Genomic DNA, 21,842 nt, shown 5'->3' with positions numbered 1-21,842 from the left:
CGAGGCGGGGCGGGGCTTCGGAGCGGTTGCCCGGGTTACCAGGAGGCGGAGCCGTCGAGGCGGCTTTGGCCCGGATGTCCGGGCGCTGCGACCGGGTCGGCTGATCCACGAACCTCTCCAAGGAAACCTACAAGCTGCCGATGGGTGAGTGGTTGCCGAGGTCCCGGGAAGCATTTATCCTAGTCTCTGCTTCTTCCCTACGCTCCCAGCTCTGGGCTCGGCCACAGCGGGTGGCCTCCGGATAGCGGCGAATCCTTGTCCCTTGCTCCCAGCCGCTCTTGGCCGGGCCGAGGTGGGATAGGGATAGTCTCTGCTCCAGACAAGCTGCAGCGGGGAGACCGACTGCAGAGGGGACGCCGGCTGCGTACTGGGGGAAAAGGCCAGGCCTTTGCTGTTTGTTCAAAATGTCACCTCAGTCCCTTTGCTTCGGTCCCTTTGTTTAACATTCCTGAGGGTTGACTTGACAATTTAAAGCGCGGGCGTAAGTGCAGGAAAACAGGAAAGGAAGCAGAAACTAATTGCAGCTTAACTGTTGTGTCCTGCTTCAGCATCAAACGTTAAGTTTGGGGGGCCCTTCACAAAGGGGCATGACGGTTGCAAAAAAGTAAAAAATCTAGACCTCCTTTACTAAAGGAAATGAAAGGGGAAAGTGAGCGTACAGTGGGAGCTAGGGTTATTTTGGTCGACGGTAAGCTGTTGCGTTCAGTTTATCATACCGGTTTTCAGGCCTTGGATTTTGAGAAATTTTAGATTATTTACACTCAAATGTATTTATTATGCATCTGCTAGATGCAAAACCGGTATAGAAGGTTTCCAATTCTTTACCTTCTGCCTTCTCAAAAAATCTGAAACAACTCGTTTCCGTCTCTTAGTTTAGAACATTGTGATTACAACTGGTTTAAAAATAAGTGCCAAGTAAGGTAAAGAAGCCCATGGGTTTTTTTAAAAGTCAGAAATTTTATAAAAGTGAACATATTAAACTTGAGGCATTTTAGTCAGCGCCATTTCTATTTTTCTCTTCAGCACAAGGAGAAAGAAAAAAAGTCTACTTAAATTTGAAAGAAGAAAGTATTGTGGATCAGGCAGTCTCTAGATTGTGAATTCATGAAGAATTTGGGAAATGATTGTTCAAGAATAGCCATAAAATGCATAATTTCCCAAGTTAATTCACATCTGACCACAGTTGTTTTGGATTTATTCCACACTAGGCTGTAGGTTCTTTGAGGGTAGGGACGCTGTCATGTTCCTCTGTGGATCTTTAGGGGCCCTTCACCAGTGGAATCAGACACTTAATGCATGTTTACTGAATGAATGAATCAATGATTGAAGGGAATCAGCTGTCACTGATGAAAAAAACTCCTTCGATAGTTTCTCCCTGTAGATGAGGTCAAAGACAATCTGTAGGCCCTGAGTTTTTTGGTTAAACAGAGCTGCTTTTTATGTTGTCCAAACCTTGAGATCAGAGGGTTGATTCTAATGCAGTGGTTCCTAAGTATTGGTCAGAGGCCCAGTGACAGCCTTGATGAAATCTTCACTTTTCCTCTACAAAAATGACCAAAGTTAGGATAATTTTACAAGCTTCTTGTAAGGTGAATGTATTTACTTTAAAGGCCTTCCCTTTATTCTGAACTTATGTCCTTTCTGCTTTTCTGGTATTAAAGGGTGTTCTGTCATGAAGGAAGGTGATAATAGATTTCGTGTGTATGCTCGCACTTAATGTCCTGACTGGGCAAAATAAAAAGTATCGATCCTCTTTTAGTCCTCTAGTTAAAAAAAAAAAAAAGGAAATTCAAAAGTCTAGACCATCTAATCAAGGGGAATGGCTGGCTGGAGCCATTGGAGATGTACCAAGTTAGGCTTTGAGTTGTGGGCATAAAGTCCGCTCTGCTGGTTGAGGACCTTAATCTTAAGGAACAGTATTAGCAATAAGGTTCCATGTAACCTTCAGTAGTGTCACAGTGTAAAAGGAAAACTTTAAATAAATGCATCAAGACTTTTGTCTAATACATATTTTTTAATTGAAAGTGTGTTGAGATATTTCTGCCAAATGTTTCAGCTCTTATTACCTTATTTTCTATAATCACAAAAGATGTTACTATACTGGCATTTGTTTTTAAAAAGCTGTCGATATTCAACCAGCATGCCTTGGACTTTATTGTGGGAAGACCCTGTTATTTAAAAATGGCTCAACTGAAATATATGGAGAATGTGGGGTAAGTCTTAACATTTGTATGTTATTTCATTTGTAAAATCTTTTTGCTTCTGAAATATTGTCACATGTAGAATAACTTTTTTCTTCAATGTATTCAACTTGTAAAAGAATATGGAGGCATTAATAAAATCCTTATTTGTGTTGTCATATTGATTATATACCTATAATACATCTTGACGGTCAGTTATTAAGTTTTTTAATTTGATAGTTTTATAATACTTTCTAATTACTTTTTATTAATATAGAAAAGTGACTTGGACAATAATTTAGCATTACAACTCCAGAGCATTTCTCTGCAATTTTTATATGGTGTTAATAACTAGGTTTTTCATGTAATATTAGTCAACTATTTTAGTAACTTAATAAAGAGTCCTTTAATAACATTATGCAGGTATAGCAAATACAATGTAGATTGCTTTTTATTTTACTTATGCTTTCTCTTTTATTTTTAAAAGATGCACATGTAAACAGATGTTTAAACTGAAATGTGATGTTTTAGTGAATGATTTTTTGGGGTTGTTAATGTTCTAGGATAATATATGTACATAAAATACTGTTCTTATATATCATAGGTGTGTCCAAGAGGACAGAGAACAAATGCACAGAAATATTGTCAGCCTTGCACAGAGTCTCCAGAACTTTATGATTGGCTCTATCTTGGATTTATGGCTATGCTTCCTCTTGTTTTACATTGGTTCTTCATTGAATGGTACTCAGGGAAAAAGAGGTTAGTACTTTCTATGAATGTACCTGGGTGGACTGATGTTGGAACAGCTATCATTTAGAAGACCTTATCAAGTAATTATACTTCTGTTTTTGTAAAAGTGGCAAACCTGTTTTTCCTTTATCTTCTGATTACTTTTGACTGTGGCAAGGAAACTTAATTCTAGGGCATGCCTCAGTAAATATTAAGGGAAATATCCTTTGTCTGTTTTACTCTGAGTGATGCTGAGGGAGTATTTTATTTATATTTTTATTTCTTAATTATCTTTATTGGTTTTCTACAAAGACTTGGCTATGATTACAAACTGTTTATTGTTCTAAAACAAATACTTTGCAACTTAATACTAGTAATCTAGCATAATGTAGTTAAAATGTTATAGCTGCAACCTAATTATGAAAACTCATACTAAAACAAATCCAAAAAATTTACTGAGCATTGTGTTTTACGTTGAAAAGATCAGGGAAGGAGATACAAAAATAACTGATGTGGTTTATAGTTACACTCTTGTAGAGAAGACAAATGTATACATAACTAATTATAATACAAATCAGTCTTAAAAGTATATAAACAAAAAGTATATAAAAGCTTTATAAACAAAATGCTCTGGAATCACAAAGAATGGAAGAGATAAATTGTGCCTGGTGGGACCTGAAACACTTCAAAAAAGGAACATTTTAGGCAGAGGCAACAGCGTGAACACTGGCGGGGAGGTATGAAACGTGATCTCTTGTGGGTGGGAATGGAAGTAGTTGGGTGTTCAAAGTGTGGATTGCATATGAGAGAAAGGTAGTAAAAAGGAGGGTGGGAAAGGGGGTTGAGGCCAGAATGTGAAAGTTCTTGGTGATGATATGAACCTTATCCCACTGGGAATGAGGAACCAGATTCTACTGTAGTACATTTCAGCCATCCTGGCTGTTGCTTCCTCTGACATCTCAGCATCTTTCCTGCTTTAAGTCCTGTCCCTTTCCCCAAACTCTTCTCTGCCTGAAATACTCTCTTCTCCCTGCAACTTTTTACCTAGCTGCCTTTTCTTCCTTCAGATCTCAGGTTAAATTACACCTACTCGGAGGGGCCTCCCCTGACCCAATCTAATGTAGGTCTGTCCCCGTTAATTTTCTTTTTTAATAGCACTCTCATTTTGTTGTTGTTTTTGCTTTGTATTTAGCAGTCAACATAATTTGTAGTTATGTTTGCCTCCTCATTTAATGTTCTTTCCCACCCCTGACCATAGGCTCCATGAGGGCAGTGGCCATCGCTGGTGTTCTCTATGAAATCTCCAGAGACCAGCACAGCCGCTGGCGCATGGTAGATACTCACTTAGTATTTGCCGAGTGAATGATTTATTGGTGAAGGTTTTGGTTTAGAGAAACAGCATCTTGGATGTATGTTTTAGGAAGATAACTTCTGTGGAGGGCAGATTAGTGGTGAGACATATTAGAAAGCTGTTGTCCAAGAAATAGTGATGGCCAGTGGTAGGAACGGAAGTGAAAAGAAGGTCAGGTGGAAGTAGAATCAGTACTTTTCTGGATCTACCTAATAAGTCCACAGTGATTATTTACATTGGAAGAGCATTCATTATTTTTCAGAAGACTCTATTTGAAAATTTTTTTTAAAGCAGCTCTCATCCTGCTTTTAATTTCTGTTATAGAATGATGAGAGGTGAGGGCTAGAAAAGAGATGTGATTAACAGAGCTAAAATAGAATAATTGCTCATTTGGAACTTCTCAGCCCAGAGTGGAGAAGAGGTGGGTTTAATGGATGTACCTCACCAAATGCATTTGAACTAAAACATCAGATATGTTTTGAGGCAGAATTTTAGAGCAGAGGGTAGAGCCTTGGTTTGGGGGTAAAGCAGAGGTGTGATCAGTGCTTAGGCAGGAAAGGAGGTAGGCTTAAAAAGGAGGTTGCATATCTTTGCTTTGCCTAGGAAATTGGTAGCAAGAAAGACAAGGACTATCTCTTGCATTTTCCTGAGACATTGCACTTAAAATCAAGGAAGCAGGGGCCTAGCTGTCTGAGGCTAGACTCATGTTTCTCGACGTTTTTTTCATTCTTTCCTCCTTAAAGAAGCTTTTTAGATACCTTTTTCCCCCCAATTCCACCTACCCCGTAAAATTTTAATATCGCAGATATATCGTTTATTGGTTTATATAGTGTATGTATACATGTGCTTTATATATAAAAAGTGTAATATTATTTTATACCCAAGGATCCATTCTTGTCCCCTTGGGAGTGCTGGTGCCCATTGAGAATGCATGGGCTAGACACTAATCAAAACTTCCCTTTCTGGCCTGCTTGCTTTCCCCAAAGTTTAGTATTAAATTTGTTTTTCTTTGAGGCCAGGGCAGAGATAGGCAGAAATTGCATGTTTTTATGTAATGAAGCCAGAAGCTGTGCCTCTTCCGTAATTTGTTTTTATGTAATTTATAGCTTTCCCAATGTACTCATGCAACAATCTTTAGGGACGTTTGCAATGTGCCAGGTGCTCTGCTAGGTTGTGGGATTCAGAGGTGATGAAAACGTGGATGCTCACAGTCGCGGTGGATGAGGCAGACAGACCATCACAGTGTATGTGAGGGGCGGTAGTAGAGGTATGCACAGAGTTTTCAGGCTAGCTTAAAGAGGGAAGAAGTCAATTCTGTCCTCTCAAAATAGGGTGGTGTCACAGGAGAAAAAACTGACTTTAAGTTGAACTTTGAAAAATGAGTAGTTTTTGAGAGAGGAATTGAAGAAAGAGTCAGACAGTAGGAAAAAGATGTGCAGAAGTCTAGAGCCAAGGAAGAGCACAGCATAACCAAGAAATGAGAGCTGAGGGTGCCATGAGAAATAGGGACTAAATGAGACCAAGATATAAAGAGGTTTGGGGCTGGGGGAGTCTTAGGAAATACTCCTAAGACCTGGGGACAACCCCAGAGCCGATCTTGAAGGATACACCATTTGCCAGATAGGTGACGTGTTTTGAGGTGGCGCATGAAGCATGATGGGATGAAGGGAGCAGCGAGGAAACAAAGTAATTTCGTAAGGGCAGGAGGTGTGGGAGATAAGGCTGGTAGGAAGTATTTTTCCTGAAAGGCAGATGGGATCCACTGAAGTCGTTTAATAAGGGGAGTTTTAAAAGCAGACTCCATTTTGTAAAGATTACATAGTTGACTGCAGATGGATTGAAAGCGAGCATGATGAGAAGAGGAAGCCAGTAAGAAGGTTGCGAAAGTCATGGCAAGAAATAATGAGGTGGGGATTTTGCCTCTAAAAATATGAATTCTGTAAGGAAGCAAAAGATTGGATTATATAATATGAAAGTGTACACGTTTACTTACATATTTAGTGTCTTCAGCTGTGTAAAATGGCACAGGAGTTCTGCTTCCAACACCATGGGCTAATCAGGAGCTCCAGGTCACCCTCCTGCATGAAATAACTAAAGTCTGGAAGAGACATACTGTTTAAGACATTGCTGGTCTCACAGGAATAAGGGGGGATCTCCGAGAACTCTTCTTTTTCAGAAAACAAGCAAACCCACCCTGAGCTGGGGCCAGAGTGACAAACCAGGCAGTAGGGTTGGGAGGGTAGCCGGAGGTTAACTGCCGATAGCAACTGGGTAGTCCTTTCTGTTCCACGTGATGTTGAGTTGGGATGCACCCATCTAGAGGCTGGACTGGGCTGTGGTGTTCAAAATGAGTAACTCATATGCTGGAGTAGGTGCTGGCTGTCAGCTGTGAGCACACGGGGGCTGCTGACTAGCTGCTCTTTTATCTTTGGTATTCTGCAGCTTAATTATAATGTGAATTTCTTTTTATTTATTCTGCTTGGGATGTGTTTTGCTTCCTAGGAAGCAATTCTGTGAATTTGTTTTTCATTCTTTCAGATGAGCCCAGTCAAACCACAGAACAGTGAGAAATAATCAGTGGTGGTTGTTTCAAGCCACTGAGTTTTAGGGTAGTTTGCTGTGCAGTGATAGGTAACTGAAACATTGTTCAAATAGAAAACTCAAAAGCATCTATAGAGAAGCAATCATAAATAATGAGAGTTTAGTGAAGAGGCTGGCTGTAAGCTAAGTATATAAAATCAATTACCTCCCTATATTTCATTTACAGAATCACAGTACTGTGAGGTAGCCAAGACCAAGGTAGCTAAGCTACGTTGGATTTATACTGTGGAACTTGACAAGCTAATTCTCTAATTTATATGGAAGTTCTAAGGCCCAAGAATGACCAAGACCACTGAAAAAGTAAAAGAATGTATGTAATATCAAGAATTATTGTCATAGTCTGTTGTCTCAGGGATAGATAAATGGACCCCAGGAACAAAATAGAGAACCTAGAAACAGGCTGGTTATATAGGAGACTTTATATGGCAGAAGTGGCATGGCAGCTTAGTGGGGAGAACAGAGTAACTATTCAATAAAATGCTGCTGCTGGGACAGTTGGATATCCAAATGGGAAAAGCTAAAGTTATATCCTAACTTAGCCACAGAAATCTCTTCTGAGTTAAAGATTGAAACATGAAAAGCAAAACCTTAAAACTTTTAGAAGAAAATACAGGATAATATTTTTCTTAGAGTGAGAATCTGCTAACCAGAAATTTAAAAATTGATAAAGGCAACTATATTAAAATTTAGAACATCTGTTTATAAAAAGACATCAGAAAGAAAATGAAAATTCAACCCACAAACTGAGAGGAAGACATTTGCAACACATTTTACTAACAAAGCAGAATGGATAAATAATGGAAAGATCACACAATGGAATATTATACAGCAGTGAAAACGACTGAACTTCAGGTATAAGCAAAACCATGAATGAATCTTGGAAATGTAATTTTGAGTGGAAAGAAAAATCTCAGAAAGCTTACCTCACTTTATCATGTTGAAAAATAAGCAAAAGTAAATAGTGGTTTTGAAGTTGGAATACAAATACAGTTGGAATAAAAACTGTTTAGAAAAACTGATAAAGAACATTTAGTATAATGGTTATTTCTAGGGGAGAGACAGGAATGTGGAATGGGGAGGAACAGGTAGATGTAAGTTGTTAATGTTTTAGTTATTGGGTTAGGTGGTGAGCTTACAATGTTTATTATATTTTATAACTAATATGTATTACATATAATCTTTTATGTACTTTTAATGTTTAAGATAATTTAAAATGATGCATAGATAACTTTAAGACATTTTTAATAATTTGGCGAGTAACTGAAGATAAAGGTAGATCTAATTTCTGCTCTTCTACACATTTAGACAATATTGGCACAGTGTTATCTGGGATGATTATTTATCTCTTTTTAGTAAACAAGGTTAAATCCTTCTCAAGTAGTTTTCATATGTGCTTGGCTTTTCTTACCTATTTAGAAGATTTTTTTGTTTCAGGATTTATCAGTTAAAACTCCTTTTTAGAATACATATTTTGAAGCATACACAGGTTTTATTAAAAGCCACTTAACATGCTGAGAATTTTCTGGTGATTGTGCCTCCTTTGTTTTACTAGTTCCAGTGCCCTTTTCCAACACATCACTGCATTATTTGAATGCACTATGGCAGCTATCATCACCTTACTTGTGAGCGATCCAGTCGGTGTGCTTTATATCCATTCATGTCGAGTATTGATGCTTTCTGATTGGTACACCATGCTTTACAATCCAAGTCCAGATTATGTTACCACAGTGCACTGTACTCATGAAGCTGTCTACCCACTGTAAGTATTTATTTAGACGTAAGATCATTTTTTAAAAAATGATGATTATAGATTTCATTCATTTAAGCAGATTGAGCCTTGTGAAATGGCTCCTAGGCACTGGGGGAGATATACAGAAATGATTTTCTTCTTTTAAGTGATACATAGTCTGAGAAGAGGAAATAGAAATACATCTTAGTATAATAGAAGTGAAAGTATTTTTGTGTTGATGTTGACGTATGTCTGAGCACTTCTAAAATAAGCTATATCTGTTTCTTAAAAAGGGAATTATAAGGAAAACCTTTTTCTTATACAACAGAGAAGCAATATCTGACATACAGGAAGTAGTATAGGCTTTGGAGCTAAAAACAGGCTTGAGTTTCAATCCCGGGTCTGTCAGCTGTTAACTTGAACATGTTAAGAGCCTCTTATAACCTTGGCTTTCCTGTTGGTAAAAATGGGAATAATGATACCTTATAAGGTGACTTAAATAAATGCCTTACATACAGGAAGCACTTACAAGTAGCTGGCATTATTATTAGAGGGCTTGGCTTAATGTTCTTTCTTTTTGTTTTTGTTTTTTCCAAATAAATGTTTGTGATTTTCACCAGGATGTTTTGTTTTAAAAATATCAAATTCATAAGATTCTGTATGATATTACCCAGGCCTACATTTTTAGAATTTCTGTGAATTAGTGTTCATTCTGATGTGTTTTTCTCAGTAAATGTATAATAGAAGAGTCTGGTATTTATATTCTCATAGTTGTAGCAAGTTACCATTATGTAATATGCTCAACAAAATAGTACTTTTTGTGCATTTCTTAATAGTACTAAGTGTCAAAAACAAACATGCATGTATGTAAAAAGATACTTTGCAAAAAACGAGATCCAAAAAAAAAGTAGAAAAAAAAAGCAACAACAAAACAAAAAACGAGATCCAGATATAGAGCTATAAAAATCTTTTCCACCTGCCTACCTTTTAAGTCCTGCAAATTATTTATATATATATACAGAGACAACCAGACATATTTATATATATAAATTGTATCTAAAAGACTGATACTATCTTCTTTGTTGATTTCATAGAGCTATAACCCTCAGCTTTGATTATTCTCTTGTCACATACTGTCCTGGGGACTTGCAGAACTTAACCTGGTCCTATTTAGAGAAGTTAATTACTGAATCAGATATTATATTTAAATAAGATATATAACCATGTTATTTAAAACAAAATCAGACTCATTTACTGCTATTCACATCTATAGTGTTTTTTATAATATCTGTAAATCCTGTAGTAGGAGAGTCAAAAAATATGAGAACAGAGATGGCAAATAGGTACTCACAGCCCTCATTCTGCAGTCATAACAGCCACTTCTAATTTATCACAGCACTTGTCCTGCTGAGTTGGGTATGGCCTCAGAGCCTTGTCACAGCACTCAGACTCATCACACAACTTCATTGATTAGGACATTTTCCATCTGTTCACCATCTTTGAATTAAGTAGGTATTTTTTTTTTTTCTTAGCAGCTTCACCAATAGTCACTGTGGAATGGACTGTCTGCCTTGTTTTATTAATTATACAAAACAATGTTTTATTAAAAGTATGAGAAGATTTTATAATACTAGCATTTGAATTCATACATGTTACTTTACATAACCATTTAAACTTACATATATGGCTAGACTGGGGCTAAACATTTCTGCAAGCTGTAGGACTACCAAAGTCATAATGATTTTTTTCTTTTGTAAGTCAACAAAAAGTAATGGCGCAGTATTAACAGAAACCTTTGGAACACTATTACATTGACTAGTGGAGGATATCTTCTCCACTGGTATATATAAATTCCTTACAAATTGAAAAATATCAGAATACTTTTACTGATAATTAGTTTTTTTTTTTTTTAAACAGAGGTGTAAGCCAGTAAATGGCAGGGCTGGGAGTTGGGCCAGGCATTTGGGGTCCAAGCCCTTACTCTTTTTTTTTTTAAAGGAATTCCTTTATTTTTACTATTTATTTATTTATTTATTCATTCTCGGCTGTGTTGGGTCTTCGTTTCTGTGCAAGGGCTTTCTCTAGTTGTGGCGAGCGGGGGCCCCTCTTCATCGCGGTGCGCGGGCCTCTCACTATCGCGGCCCCTCCCATTGCGGAGCACAGGCTCCAGACGCGCAGGTTCAGTAGCCGTGGCTCACGGGCCCAGTCGCTCCGCGGCATGTGGGATCCTCCCAGACCAGGGCTGGAACCCGTGTCCCCTGCACTGGCAGGCAGACTCTCAACCACTGCGCCACCAGGGAAGCCCCGACAATTATAGTTTTGAGGGGAAATTAATTAGATAAGATATGGAAAAACATGCAAGCTTCTATCATTGGAAACTTACTGCAAAAGGTAATGTTTACTAAAACTTTGAGTTATTGACAATGAGCAGTAATTACTGTTGTAACAAAACTTAGCTTTAGCTTGTCAGATTTATCCTTTGTGCATATGAGGGGCATGGATGGTGGGGGGAGGTAGAGGATGAGGTCTTCTGGTGGAGAGCAGGGGCGGGAAACAGGTATCTGCTTCCAAAAGCTAGTTTCCCAGGTCTTTAGGACAGGTAGCACATGATGGTTTCCTTCTGATTAAAATAATAGTCTTTTTGGAGCTCTTAAGGAACTACAAGCTGAAGAAATAGACAGCTATTATTTTGTTTTGATATTGGTAAGAGGTAGCCTAAGAAGACAAAACTCATCATCCAAGAAGTGAGGCTTGAAATAATGCAGTGTGGTACAGGGCTGGACCTAAAAGCATCATGAGAGCACAGCGACCCGGTATCATTAAGCTGTGTGGAGAAGAGGCATGTGGTCAGTTATTTGAAACAACTCCCGTGCTTCCCTTGACTCTCCCCTGCAAGCGAGAGGGTTTGCGTATAAGATAGTAAAAAATAATTTGAAAATCCTCATGAAAAGGAAGTTAGAACTATGTGCATAGAAATGTAATTATTCAAAATAAGGAGCTAGAAACTGTAGTCTGCTGATACAGAGATCTTTTTGCAACTTTTTTTCTGATTGTAAAAATTACATTATAGAATATTTGGAAAACAGAAAAGGCATACCCCAAATAAAATAATCTGTAATTCCATTTCTTAAGATGATCACTGCTAAAAATGTCTTTCCAGCTGTACTTTTTATTTTTATTTTATTTTTATTATTTTTAAGTTTTATTCTTTTTTAAAGAATATTAAGGTTATTCTATGCACATGCCATTTTGTAGCCTGTTCTTGTCACTTAATGTATGAGGCACAGTTGCTTTTGTTGTTAACATTTCTTTCATAACTGGATTTTTAATGTCTGCATAGTATTCCAGCATAAATATACTCTAAAATTTAACCAACTTCCTATTGTTGAGTATTTATTTTCTTCCTGAGTTTTCTTTATTGTGTGATTCAATAAAAATGCTTGTTCATCAGGTTTTTTGTGTATACCCGATTGTTTCCCTTTGATAAATTTCTACAAGTTAAAATTTTGAATTAAAGGATATAAACATTTTAGGATTTTTGATACACATTTCCAAACTGCCTACCGGAAAGGACTCAGCATCCACTTTGCAGTGGTATTATGAGAGTCTTTTTGGTGAACCCACCACCAATCTGAATATTTGATGGATAGACTTTTTAAACCTTTTTCAGGATCTTTGATTTTAAAATGATCAATGATAAAAATACATTTTAAAACATATTTTTGATGTTATAATTTTTTATTTTATTTTCCAGATACACCATTGTATTTATCTACTATGCATTCTGCTTGGTATTAATGATGCTGCTCCGACCTCTTCTGGTAAAGAAGATTGCCTGCGGGTTAGGGAAATCTGATCGATTTAAAAGTATTTATGCTGCACTTTACTTCTTCCCAATTTTAACCGTGCTTCAGGCAGTTGGTGGAGGCCTTTTATGTAAGTTTGTTGGGTAAAGTCAATGAAATATATTTACTATATGTGATAAACAATATTTTCTCTGAGTATAATTTTGGACCTTTTTCTGTAGTTTGGTTTTTGTTTTTTATTCTTGAAAATAAACCATAGTATATATATTTGCTAAAACATATCATCATTCTTTATCAAAACTGATTTCTGTTTAGAGAATACTTTGTATTTGAAGCTCACAACATCAATAGGAAGATTTTTAAAACCTGAGTATAAATTAAAAAACATGGAATAGATGGAAATTACTCTTGATATAATAGATGGTTTTTACATATAATAGATGGAAATTACTCGTGATAATATATACTGTTTACCATTAAGTCTTAGTTTTCTAAATTCCTTTATGAAAGACTTTTAGGTATAGTAAAAAATCCTCAATATATTTTTTTAATATATCCATTCATTTATTCAGCAATCATTTAGACTGATCTGTGACTCGAAAGAAGAATGAGAGAAAGTTGGTGTTAAAGAGCTCATATACTACTAGGAAAGCTATAAGTAGCTGAGAGAACATAGTGAGGGACTTTTTGAACGCGTGACGTTGAACATTGCAAGGATGTTGGATACCATCTTTATATGGAGCCTGCCTGGGTACAGAGGGCAAGCTTCTGGCCTGAAGGAACTGGGCAAGATGGCATCACTGTGCAAATAATGTAGCTTAGTAATGAATTTGATTCAAAGTTAGGAGGGTGGAGCTGAGGATAAGGCCACGGGAAGAAGAAATTGGAGACTAGTCAGGGGTCTGTTATCCCTCATATTCTGGTTTTACAGATGTATTGTTTCTTTTGGCCTGCATAGTGTTTGAAAATCTATAGTTTTTCCTAGCTCCTACCATTTCCTATTTTCTGTGGGCCTATTTGGCCCACTTCAGTCATTCTCCTGGATGACCTCTGTAGGCATTTGAGGTTGCTATTCTTGCTCCAGGGACTAGAGACCTGCTCTTAAAAGGATGTCAGGAGGAAGAGTGACATGACTAGATTTGCATTTTAGAAAGATAACTTGGTAGCAGTGTGGAAGATGGATTGGCAGGGAAGAGAACCTGGGGGATCAGTTAAGAGATGACTGCTGTAAGCCGGGCCTGACTGTCTGACCTAAAGCAGAGAAACATTGGGAAAGAAGAACTATTTCAAAGACAGAGTTAACTAAGCTAGGTAACTAATTAAATATAGGGGTTGAGGAAATGGGAGGAGAATACGATAAAGGAGCTTTCTGACTTAGTAACTAGTGAATGTATGAATAATGAATGTTAGAATAAGCAAATAGGTTGGTGAGAAGTGAATTCAGTTTTAGGTATTCATGGAATATTCAAAAGAGCACAGGTAGTCATTTATCCTAGACAAGCTTGGGAGAGCTGACTAGGCTTAAAGATTTAAGAATTGCCAGCCCTCAAATCCCTGTGTCCTAGACCGCCGCTGGTGCTATTATATAGAACCTCTTGGTTATGAAATGGAGAAAAGGGAAAAGCTGTGGAAAGCAGGGAAAGGTTTGGAAAGTTAACCTAAGGAGACTGCCAGACAGCATTGCTTCCTATGTTGTAGCTGCCTATATGGAAAATGCCTTTTCCCACACTGAACGTCTTTGGATCATTTTGTTAACAAGCCTCCACTCAAAGCACATTCATAGGAGGATCAAGGAGTTATTTTTTATTTGCATTAAGTATAAACTTGTGCAATCTGCTGAGATTAGTCACAGAGGGTATCATACCAACTCATAATTTTATGGTGTTGAAAAAAGGCACCAGCAGATTTGGAGTCTGGTGAGGACTCGTGTCTTGGTTCATTGATGGCTGTCTTCTTTCAGTGTCCTCACATAGCAGAAGAGGGAAGAGGTCTTTGAGGTCTCTTTTATAAGGGCACGAATCCCATTCATGAGGGCTCCACCCTCATGACCTAATCACCCCAAAGGCCCCCCCCCCACCTACTAATAGCATCACATTGGGGGTTAGGATTTCAACATAAGAATTTGGGGGGGTGGGGTCGCAAACATTTAGTCCATGACAAGGGAATATAGCAAGTCTGAGCAAAGTAGAGCACCAAGAGGCTTCTGGTAGCTCAAGATACCAGGGTCTAGGGAGAGAGACACTGGGGTAATTAGGAAGATGTCAATGACAAACTTTTACTTGCTTGGAAGTATTACTGAAGCCAGTTTTTAAGTGTGATCTTCCTCTGAACCACCAGCAGAACTAAAATGAAGATTTCCAGGCACTACCCCCAGACCTAGTTGCTCAAAATATTACATTGTTTTAGACCCTAGAGTAAGAACCACTCTAAATCCTGCTTTGAGCCCAGAACCTCCCTCTACTCCCCACAAGTTTGGGGCTTGTTGGAAATTTCCTGTTTCTCCTTTTTACTACCAGCTCTTTCTCTACCAGTTCTTACTATCATTAGCAACATTGTTTAGCTATTTATAAGTTAATTGGGATTCTTTTGAATGGCTGGTTAGGACCTAATCATTGTCAGTTATTTAGTAATTGGAATCAGGCCTGTATAGATAATTCAGAGATTCTGGCTGCCATATCCTTAATTAACATTTGAAAATGTTCCAGATGGGTTCCACTGCATTGTATTGTAGAATGATTAATAGTTTTAGTAACTGAAGTTAATTGTTTTAAGATAATTGTATAAAAAATAATTCAAGGTATCTTTCTCAATTTGTCCATTTGTTTTAGTGAGCTATAAATTTAAAACATTTTAAGAGGTGGTATTTTTAAGAAAAAATTTCACTTAAAGTATTATTTTACTGTACTGTATTTGAAGTAGAACTGTCTAGAAATTTGACATTAAGAGACTGAATGATCCATTTAGCCTTTGAGGTTTATTGGTATATGACCTTTTAATTAAAGCTGAATTACTCTTATATATAGCCTTTCTCAACTGAAGTTCCCCATCTGGACCACAAAACACAGAAAATTGAGTAATTGTTTTCCCAATTCTCCCAAGTTTGATACATAACTAGTATCATGCCAGATGCATAGGAGAGAAGTTAATTCTTTACAGCAGTGGAAGCCTTCAGGCAGGGGTCTTCAAAGCTGGGCCAATGATAGTTTTACATTTTTTAACTGTTGGGGAAAAAAATCAAAAGAAGAGTAGTATTTCTTGACATGTGACAATTATATGAAATTTGAATTTTATTGTCTGAATAACTTATAAATAAGTTATAACTTACAAACTTATAAAGTAAGTTTTACTGGAACACAGACACATCCATTTTCTGTACGATCTGGCTGCTTTCCCACTACAACTGCGGACTTAGGTGACTGAGACATAAACTGCGTGGCCCACGAAGCCAGAAGTATTCACTATCTGGCCCTTTACAGAAAAAGTTTGCTGACCCCTGCCTTAGAGCATTAGGGCTTCACTCTCTCCCAAGACTGGTTGAGAAGGTTTTTGTCTATGGAAAGAATTATACTGTTTGAATTTTTTTGATGGTTTATTCAGAAAATTTAATTTTCAGCATAATACCAATGTTTGTCTTTCAGACTATGCCTTCCCATACATTATATTAGTATTATCTTTGGTTACTCTGGCTGTGTACATGTCGGCTTCTGAAATAGAGGTAGGACATCTTTTTTCCTTTGTTAAAGACTTTTTTTTTTTTATAGATTTGACAACTGAATAGGAGAATAGTGCATATGATATGATATGTTACAACTTATTGTTTTAGTAATCCTTGGCTAAACGATGCCACTCAGTAGCTTTTGGCTCATTAGTTAATGAAAAGTTGTATAATAGACAATATTTGCCTGGGAAATTAGTGAAGTAGTCAGGCTTAACTCCAGCATGTTAGAGAAAAAACTCATTTCACATCATTTATCCACATAGAAAATGTATAATTATTGAAATGTTGAACCTTATTAACACTATTTTGAAGGAAACATAAAAATGCTTTATTTTATATAGAACTAATTCTAGGCTTTTTTTTTTGCAGTGAACACTAACAGTCATCAATAATTACAGTGTACATTCCATACCCTTCTATGTTTTGTCCCTAATTTTAATTTCTTGATTACGGATGTATACTTTTGCCCTCTAATATCTGTAATACTTTGGTGATTTGGAAATATCATTAACACTTACATTAGTTCCGATGCTGTTCCTATCTTGAGATATCCTTTTTGTGCGTGGAAGGCCACTGTTAGAACTCTTAGAGAGTGAACTCTAAAGGAATAAAAGTGTAACATGTCTTAGTACTCTTCCATCCTATGCTTGCTAATCTAATGCCTATGCACTGTTTTCAACCACCCACTACAGTCGATACGTGCTTCCTTATAATTCTTAACATAAAAAAGTTCACCCCAGAGAAAGTTGTTAACTATTTTGGAGTGGTTGCTCTTGAAGCTCCTGTTTTCTATTACATTAGTGAAAGAATGAGAGCGGGGAACAAACCACCTAGAAATCATAGTGACTTCTAGGTAGACTAGCAGTGGAGGAACTAGATAGTATTTTTATGGTGATTTTTCAGATGCTTCCGTTTGTATTTTACTCCCATTTCTCCTTGGTAGTCTTTAATCAGCTTTGCAGTATGATTAAAGGTAAGCAAATTAGTTTTGGCACTTTCAACTAGGGAAATGTCGGGGGGAAATGATTGGATATTTGAATAAAACGAAGTTTTTGAATTTTTGTTTATTATCCATAGTTACTATGGAAAGTTCGATTAGCTTGAATCATATTTGTTTCTCTGCTGCTGGGAATCCCCCATATATAAAACATTCATGTACTTCAATTAGCACTCTATACATGAATCAGAAATAGGGATTCAAGTCAGGAAAAGACAGTCAAGCTCTAGGTGAGCTGATGAGCCATTTAATGAGGGAAAGTTGTTAAGTAACCAGTTGCAAATTACATTTTAGCGTGTTCATTAGCACATTTAGATATTACTTTTATGATAATTTGGTCCTTCCAATTTCTGTATATTGTAGAGCAGTATTAAAGATAAAAGGGAAATCAGAGTAGTCACATGTCATTTCTGCTCCCTTCTAAGTATCCAGGCAGCAGACTCTAGGAATGCTAGAGGTAAGGAAGCTGGGTGTATGTACCTCCTCCTTCCCACCGGTAGACTCAGCTGCTGTGGATCAGGGCAGGAAGAAGGCACATAATGCGGCGTTCCCCTTCCAGTTCCGATCTTTCAGAAGAAGCTGTAGTGTTTCCAGGGTCGAATGGTGGCGTAGACCAGAACTGAGAGACGTGGGCTCCCGTCTTGGTGCTGCCGCTGAGTGCTGACTGTAGGAAGCCTCAGTTTCCTCATCTGTGAAGTGTAGTAGCAAGACTGGGTGATTTCTTAGGTCCCTATGATTCTGAGGTTATGATTTTGTGTGACAATAATATGTTTTAAAGTAAAATGTAATAAATTATCTAGCCAATTCAGCCCAATAATCTGTGTTTCTCTTTTCTTTCTTTTATAAAATTATGTAGAACTGCTATGATCTTCTGGTCAGAAAGAAAAGACTCATTGTTCTCTTCAGCCACTGGTTACTTCATGCCTATGGAATAATCTCCATTTCCAGAGTGGATAAACTCGAGCAAGATTTACCCCTTCTGGCATTGGTACCCACACCGGCCCTTTTTTACTTGTTCACCGCAAAATTTACCGAACCTTCACGGATACTCTCAGAAGGAGCCAATGGACACTGAATGCAAAATTCCAAAAAAACCTAAGAAGTGTTCTTAATAAAAAGAAGTAAAGAAATTAAAAAATGTATTAGTACTCTTCTGTCATACATGGCAATATGATTGTCAGTACACCTAATGTTATGGGGGGTTTGTTGTTTGTTTTCTTTTTTTTTTTTTTTTTTTTTTTTTAAAGATTTATTTATTTAATTGATTGATTGGTTGCTATGTTGGGTCTTCGTTTCCATGCCAGGGCCCTCTCTAGCTGCGGCAAGCGGGGGCCACTCTTCATCGCGGTGCGCGGGCCTCCCAGTATCGCGGCCTCTCTCGTTGCGGAGCACAGGCTCCAGACGCGCAGGCTCAGCAGCTGTGGCCCACGGGCCCAGCCGCTCCGCGGCATGCGGGATCCTCCCAGACCAGGGCTCGAACCCGTGTCCCCCGCATCCGCAGGCAGACTCCCAACCACTGCGCCACCAGGGAAGCCCTGTTTTCTTTTTTTGACTTAACAGATTTTGTGGTTTGATGGAAAATACAAAATACCATAATTCTCCATTACGTAGTATAACACACCATACACTTAAAGCACACGGTTGTATTACACTAGAAGCCTATTAGGAAGCACTTGCCTCTTGCAACAATTTAGCTATTCTTTTGTGCAAAATCATGTTTCTGTGTACCTAGCAATGTGTTGTTCCCATTTTTATTAAGAAAAACTGTAACAAGTATAATCTGAAATCCTTAGCATTGGCATAATTGTGCATGCCTGTTGTGTTTCAGTTTGTTTTTCCAGTATACTGAATTATAAAGTCAAATGTATTTGTGGGGTCTGATAGCAAACATGGAAATCAAGTATGTTGTTTTTTGTTATCTATTTATTTTCACCAATACAGTATTTTGATCTATTACAAAAATAGAGCATAATTTATATAACAGGTCTTTTGTTTTAGGTAGTTTGGTTGAAGACATCTTCAGGTTATTCCTGTTCCTGTAAAGAAAAATGATAATAAAACGCTTAACTACAAAAAAATCTCAAATATCTGGCATTTAATTGTATTTGCCACACTAATTGTGGAAATAATTCAAAATGTTAAGTAGTAAGATTAGTGTCTCTTTCCCAAATGAATAAATATACTTCCCTCCCCCATATCTCATTTTTGAGGATATATGCATGTGCCATATTTTATGAATCCTGAGACAATTTTTGTCATATTGTGATATCTCAATTGATGGCTTCTTAGATTTAACAAAATACAGAATATATACAGTATATAAAGTTTTCCTGTGGTTGGTTGTTAATACTTGTGCTGTGATTTTTATGCTCCAAAGTCTTCAGGAGACTCATTATTGGGAGCAAAATAAGATTTTTGCACTTAATAATCTGACCCTGTTTATCCATTTGTATTTTTAGAAGGTTATTTCCCTTTTCTGCTCATTGGTGAGGGTTGCATGAGTTTGTTAAATCTCAAACTTTTAAGGCTTCCATTGACAGTTGCAAAATATAAAAGAAAATGCACTCACTTTTTCTGTAGTTTTGTACCTTTTAAATTCACAGCAGTTGTATCCTTTATTTTGTTAGTTTTTCTTCGCTGATGTTTTTTTCATAGTGCATTCAACCACTGGGAGACGGATTCTTTTGATAGGACTCTGTTTCTTCTTATTTTCTGTAGGAATAAATAAAATGTAAAAATTCTATATGTATCTTATATAGGTTTATGTAGTTACAATTTTAAATTGCCCCAAGAATCCTCAACTGGACGATTGTATAATGGGCGGGGGCGTGGCGGGGGGATGGTGCTGAGGGATCATGCATCTGATTACCAGGACTGTCTTTTTGTTGCAGTACATTTGGAGTCATTTTAATAATTATTTTCCCCTCCAATGTCCTCTTCTAGCAGAAAAATGTGTATGCAAAAGGAGAAATCGTGCAAGTAATATGATTACAAGGCCTCAAATGCAAGGAATTTCAGGAATACTTAATACATATTTGCATTTTTAATTTGCTTCCTTAAGAACAAGACTAGAACAATTCATAGCAACTGTGGTTGCTAATGTTACTAAATAATTTGTTAAAATGGTCATTAAAAATACACAAAAACAACGCTTTTTCTAGCTCAGCTTTGTTTTGTCTTAGATCCTTGTACTGTATTACTACTCTGGCTGCTACAGTTTATAGTAATTACTTTGCTAACTAGCACTGGATAGGTAATATAAAAGTTAAAATATTTTCTTAATTTGGGTCAATTGATAAATATAACAATTACATTGTTATGTATTTGTCTAAAACAGCTAGTTTTCAAGACTTGGCTGCACAATGGAGCCAGCTGGAGAGAGTTCTAAAAACACACCAGGGTCTCACCCCCAGAGATTCAGGGTGAATTGGTCGGGCTGAGCAGAGGTATTTTTAAAACTTCCTCCAGGTGACTCTAATGTTTGAAAACCGTGGTCTAAACTCTCTTCCTAGTTCAGATCTTAATTTTTCGAAGAGATCTTTTGAAATTTTCTGAGCGAATGATTTTTTAAAGTATTTCTTACGGAAATTTTGATTCTGCTTCAATAACTAGGTTCTTTTCCAGAATGAAATGATCAAAATAAATTATATCAAGTCCTTTTCATCACAATAACAAAAAGATAGCTTTAAAAGAGTGTTACACGAATTTTTTGATCTTTCTCTAAAAATATCTCTTGGCCTAAAAAAGTCTTCTGTAGAGCACATATCAAGTTAAAATATTTGATTAGCACACAAATTATCTGTAACCTAAGTTATAATACATGGTATAATAGGGATTTTTGGAATTTTAAAACAAAATTATTTTTAATACTTGTTTAAAAATAATCTGTACACAGTTACTATTTGGTTTAGGTATACACCAAGAATTAACTTATTTACCTTTAATTTACAAGAAAGAATGTTAAAGCAAAAAGTAACAATTTTAGTTTTCAGGATGAAGTCCGGCATTTCACATTCGGCCAAGCCTATCCCCCACTCTTGCCAACTGGTACCCCCAGCAGATCTCCACTCAGCAACGCTATTACTGTTCCTGGCCAGCTTATGTCAGCTCCTCCTTCAGGAAGACATCCCTATATATTCCCAACACCCCACAAGATTGAGAGGTGCCTCTTTACCCTCCATAGCCACTCACTAGAAGGAATCCACCATATTCTAATCATCTCTTCACTTGTCTGCTTCTCACAGTGTATGACCAGTTTCAGGGACTGGTCTTGTTCGACTCAGTAACTGGTCATGTGCTCTAGTACCGGGCTCAAAGGTATTCAATATGCTAATACAGCTAGTGCAGTGACCCTGAAGGAGAGCACCAGGACCTGCAGGGCCACAGTGACACATTGTGTCCACAAGAGGGCAGGAGAGGGCTGTTAAGCTGGAAGAGATCAAGGGCTTCTCTAGAAGTCCGTCAGTAACAGAAGACTTTCAACGGGAAATATCCAAGAGCTGAGAGGTGCCTCAGAGATGTTCAAGTAATTCAAGGGGCCAGGGTGACTATTATCTCCTCAGGAAGGCAGAAAATTTCAGGGATCTCAGTGCCTAATTTGTGTCTGAGGCATTATTTATTATTCCTGTTAGTTAGCATTCATATTTAACCAGGGCAACAGAAGAGTGGAAGTTAAATAACATGTAAGAAGCAGAGCTGAGATTTGATCCCAGGTCCACCTTCCTCCAAAGC

At 37.3% G+C, this 21,842-nt stretch overlaps 2 protein-coding genes across 3 annotated transcripts in view; one reads left to right on the top strand and one right to left on the bottom strand.

Annotated features, from left to right (window-relative positions):
* The first annotated feature begins 10 nt into the window (after positions 1 to 10).
* On the top strand, positions 11 to 19,015 carry JKAMP (JNK1/MAPK8 associated membrane protein). Of its 2 annotated transcripts, none has more exons than XM_082386684.1 (8): positions 11 to 144; positions 2,122 to 2,213; positions 2,785 to 2,939; positions 8,414 to 8,620; positions 12,345 to 12,526; positions 16,035 to 16,111; positions 17,968 to 18,319; positions 18,645 to 19,015. In XM_082386684.1, exons 1-7 carry the CDS (start codon positions 141 to 143, stop codon positions 18,184 to 18,186), a joined length of 936 nt encoding a protein of 311 aa, XP_082242810.1. In that variant the 5' UTR covers positions 11 to 140; the 3' UTR covers positions 18,187 to 18,319; positions 18,645 to 19,015. The 2 variants fall into 2 exon arrangements, with proteins under 2 accessions (XP_082242810.1, XP_082242811.1); XM_082386685.1 differs by having other exon boundaries at positions 48 to 144; positions 2,140 to 2,213.
* A 139-nt stretch (positions 19,016 to 19,154) lies between these two features.
* The window catches only part of CCDC175 (coiled-coil domain containing 175), an 84,343-nt gene continuing 81,655 nt past the window's right edge, over positions 19,155 to 21,842 (bottom strand). Inside the window, exon 21 of the mRNA XM_082386764.1 lies at positions 19,155 to 19,823. Coding sequence (XP_082242890.1) covers positions 19,735 to 19,823 — 89 coding nt within the window. The 3' untranslated portion in view covers positions 19,155 to 19,734. The remainder of the gene's footprint in view (positions 19,824 to 21,842) is intronic.

Source organism: Balaenoptera borealis (genome assembly GCF_965194805.1).
Source record: "Balaenoptera borealis genome assembly, chromosome: 3".
Taxonomy (NCBI): domain Eukaryota; kingdom Metazoa; phylum Chordata; class Mammalia; order Artiodactyla; family Balaenopteridae; genus Balaenoptera; species Balaenoptera borealis.
This window is presented reverse-complemented; position numbering and strand designations above follow the sequence as displayed.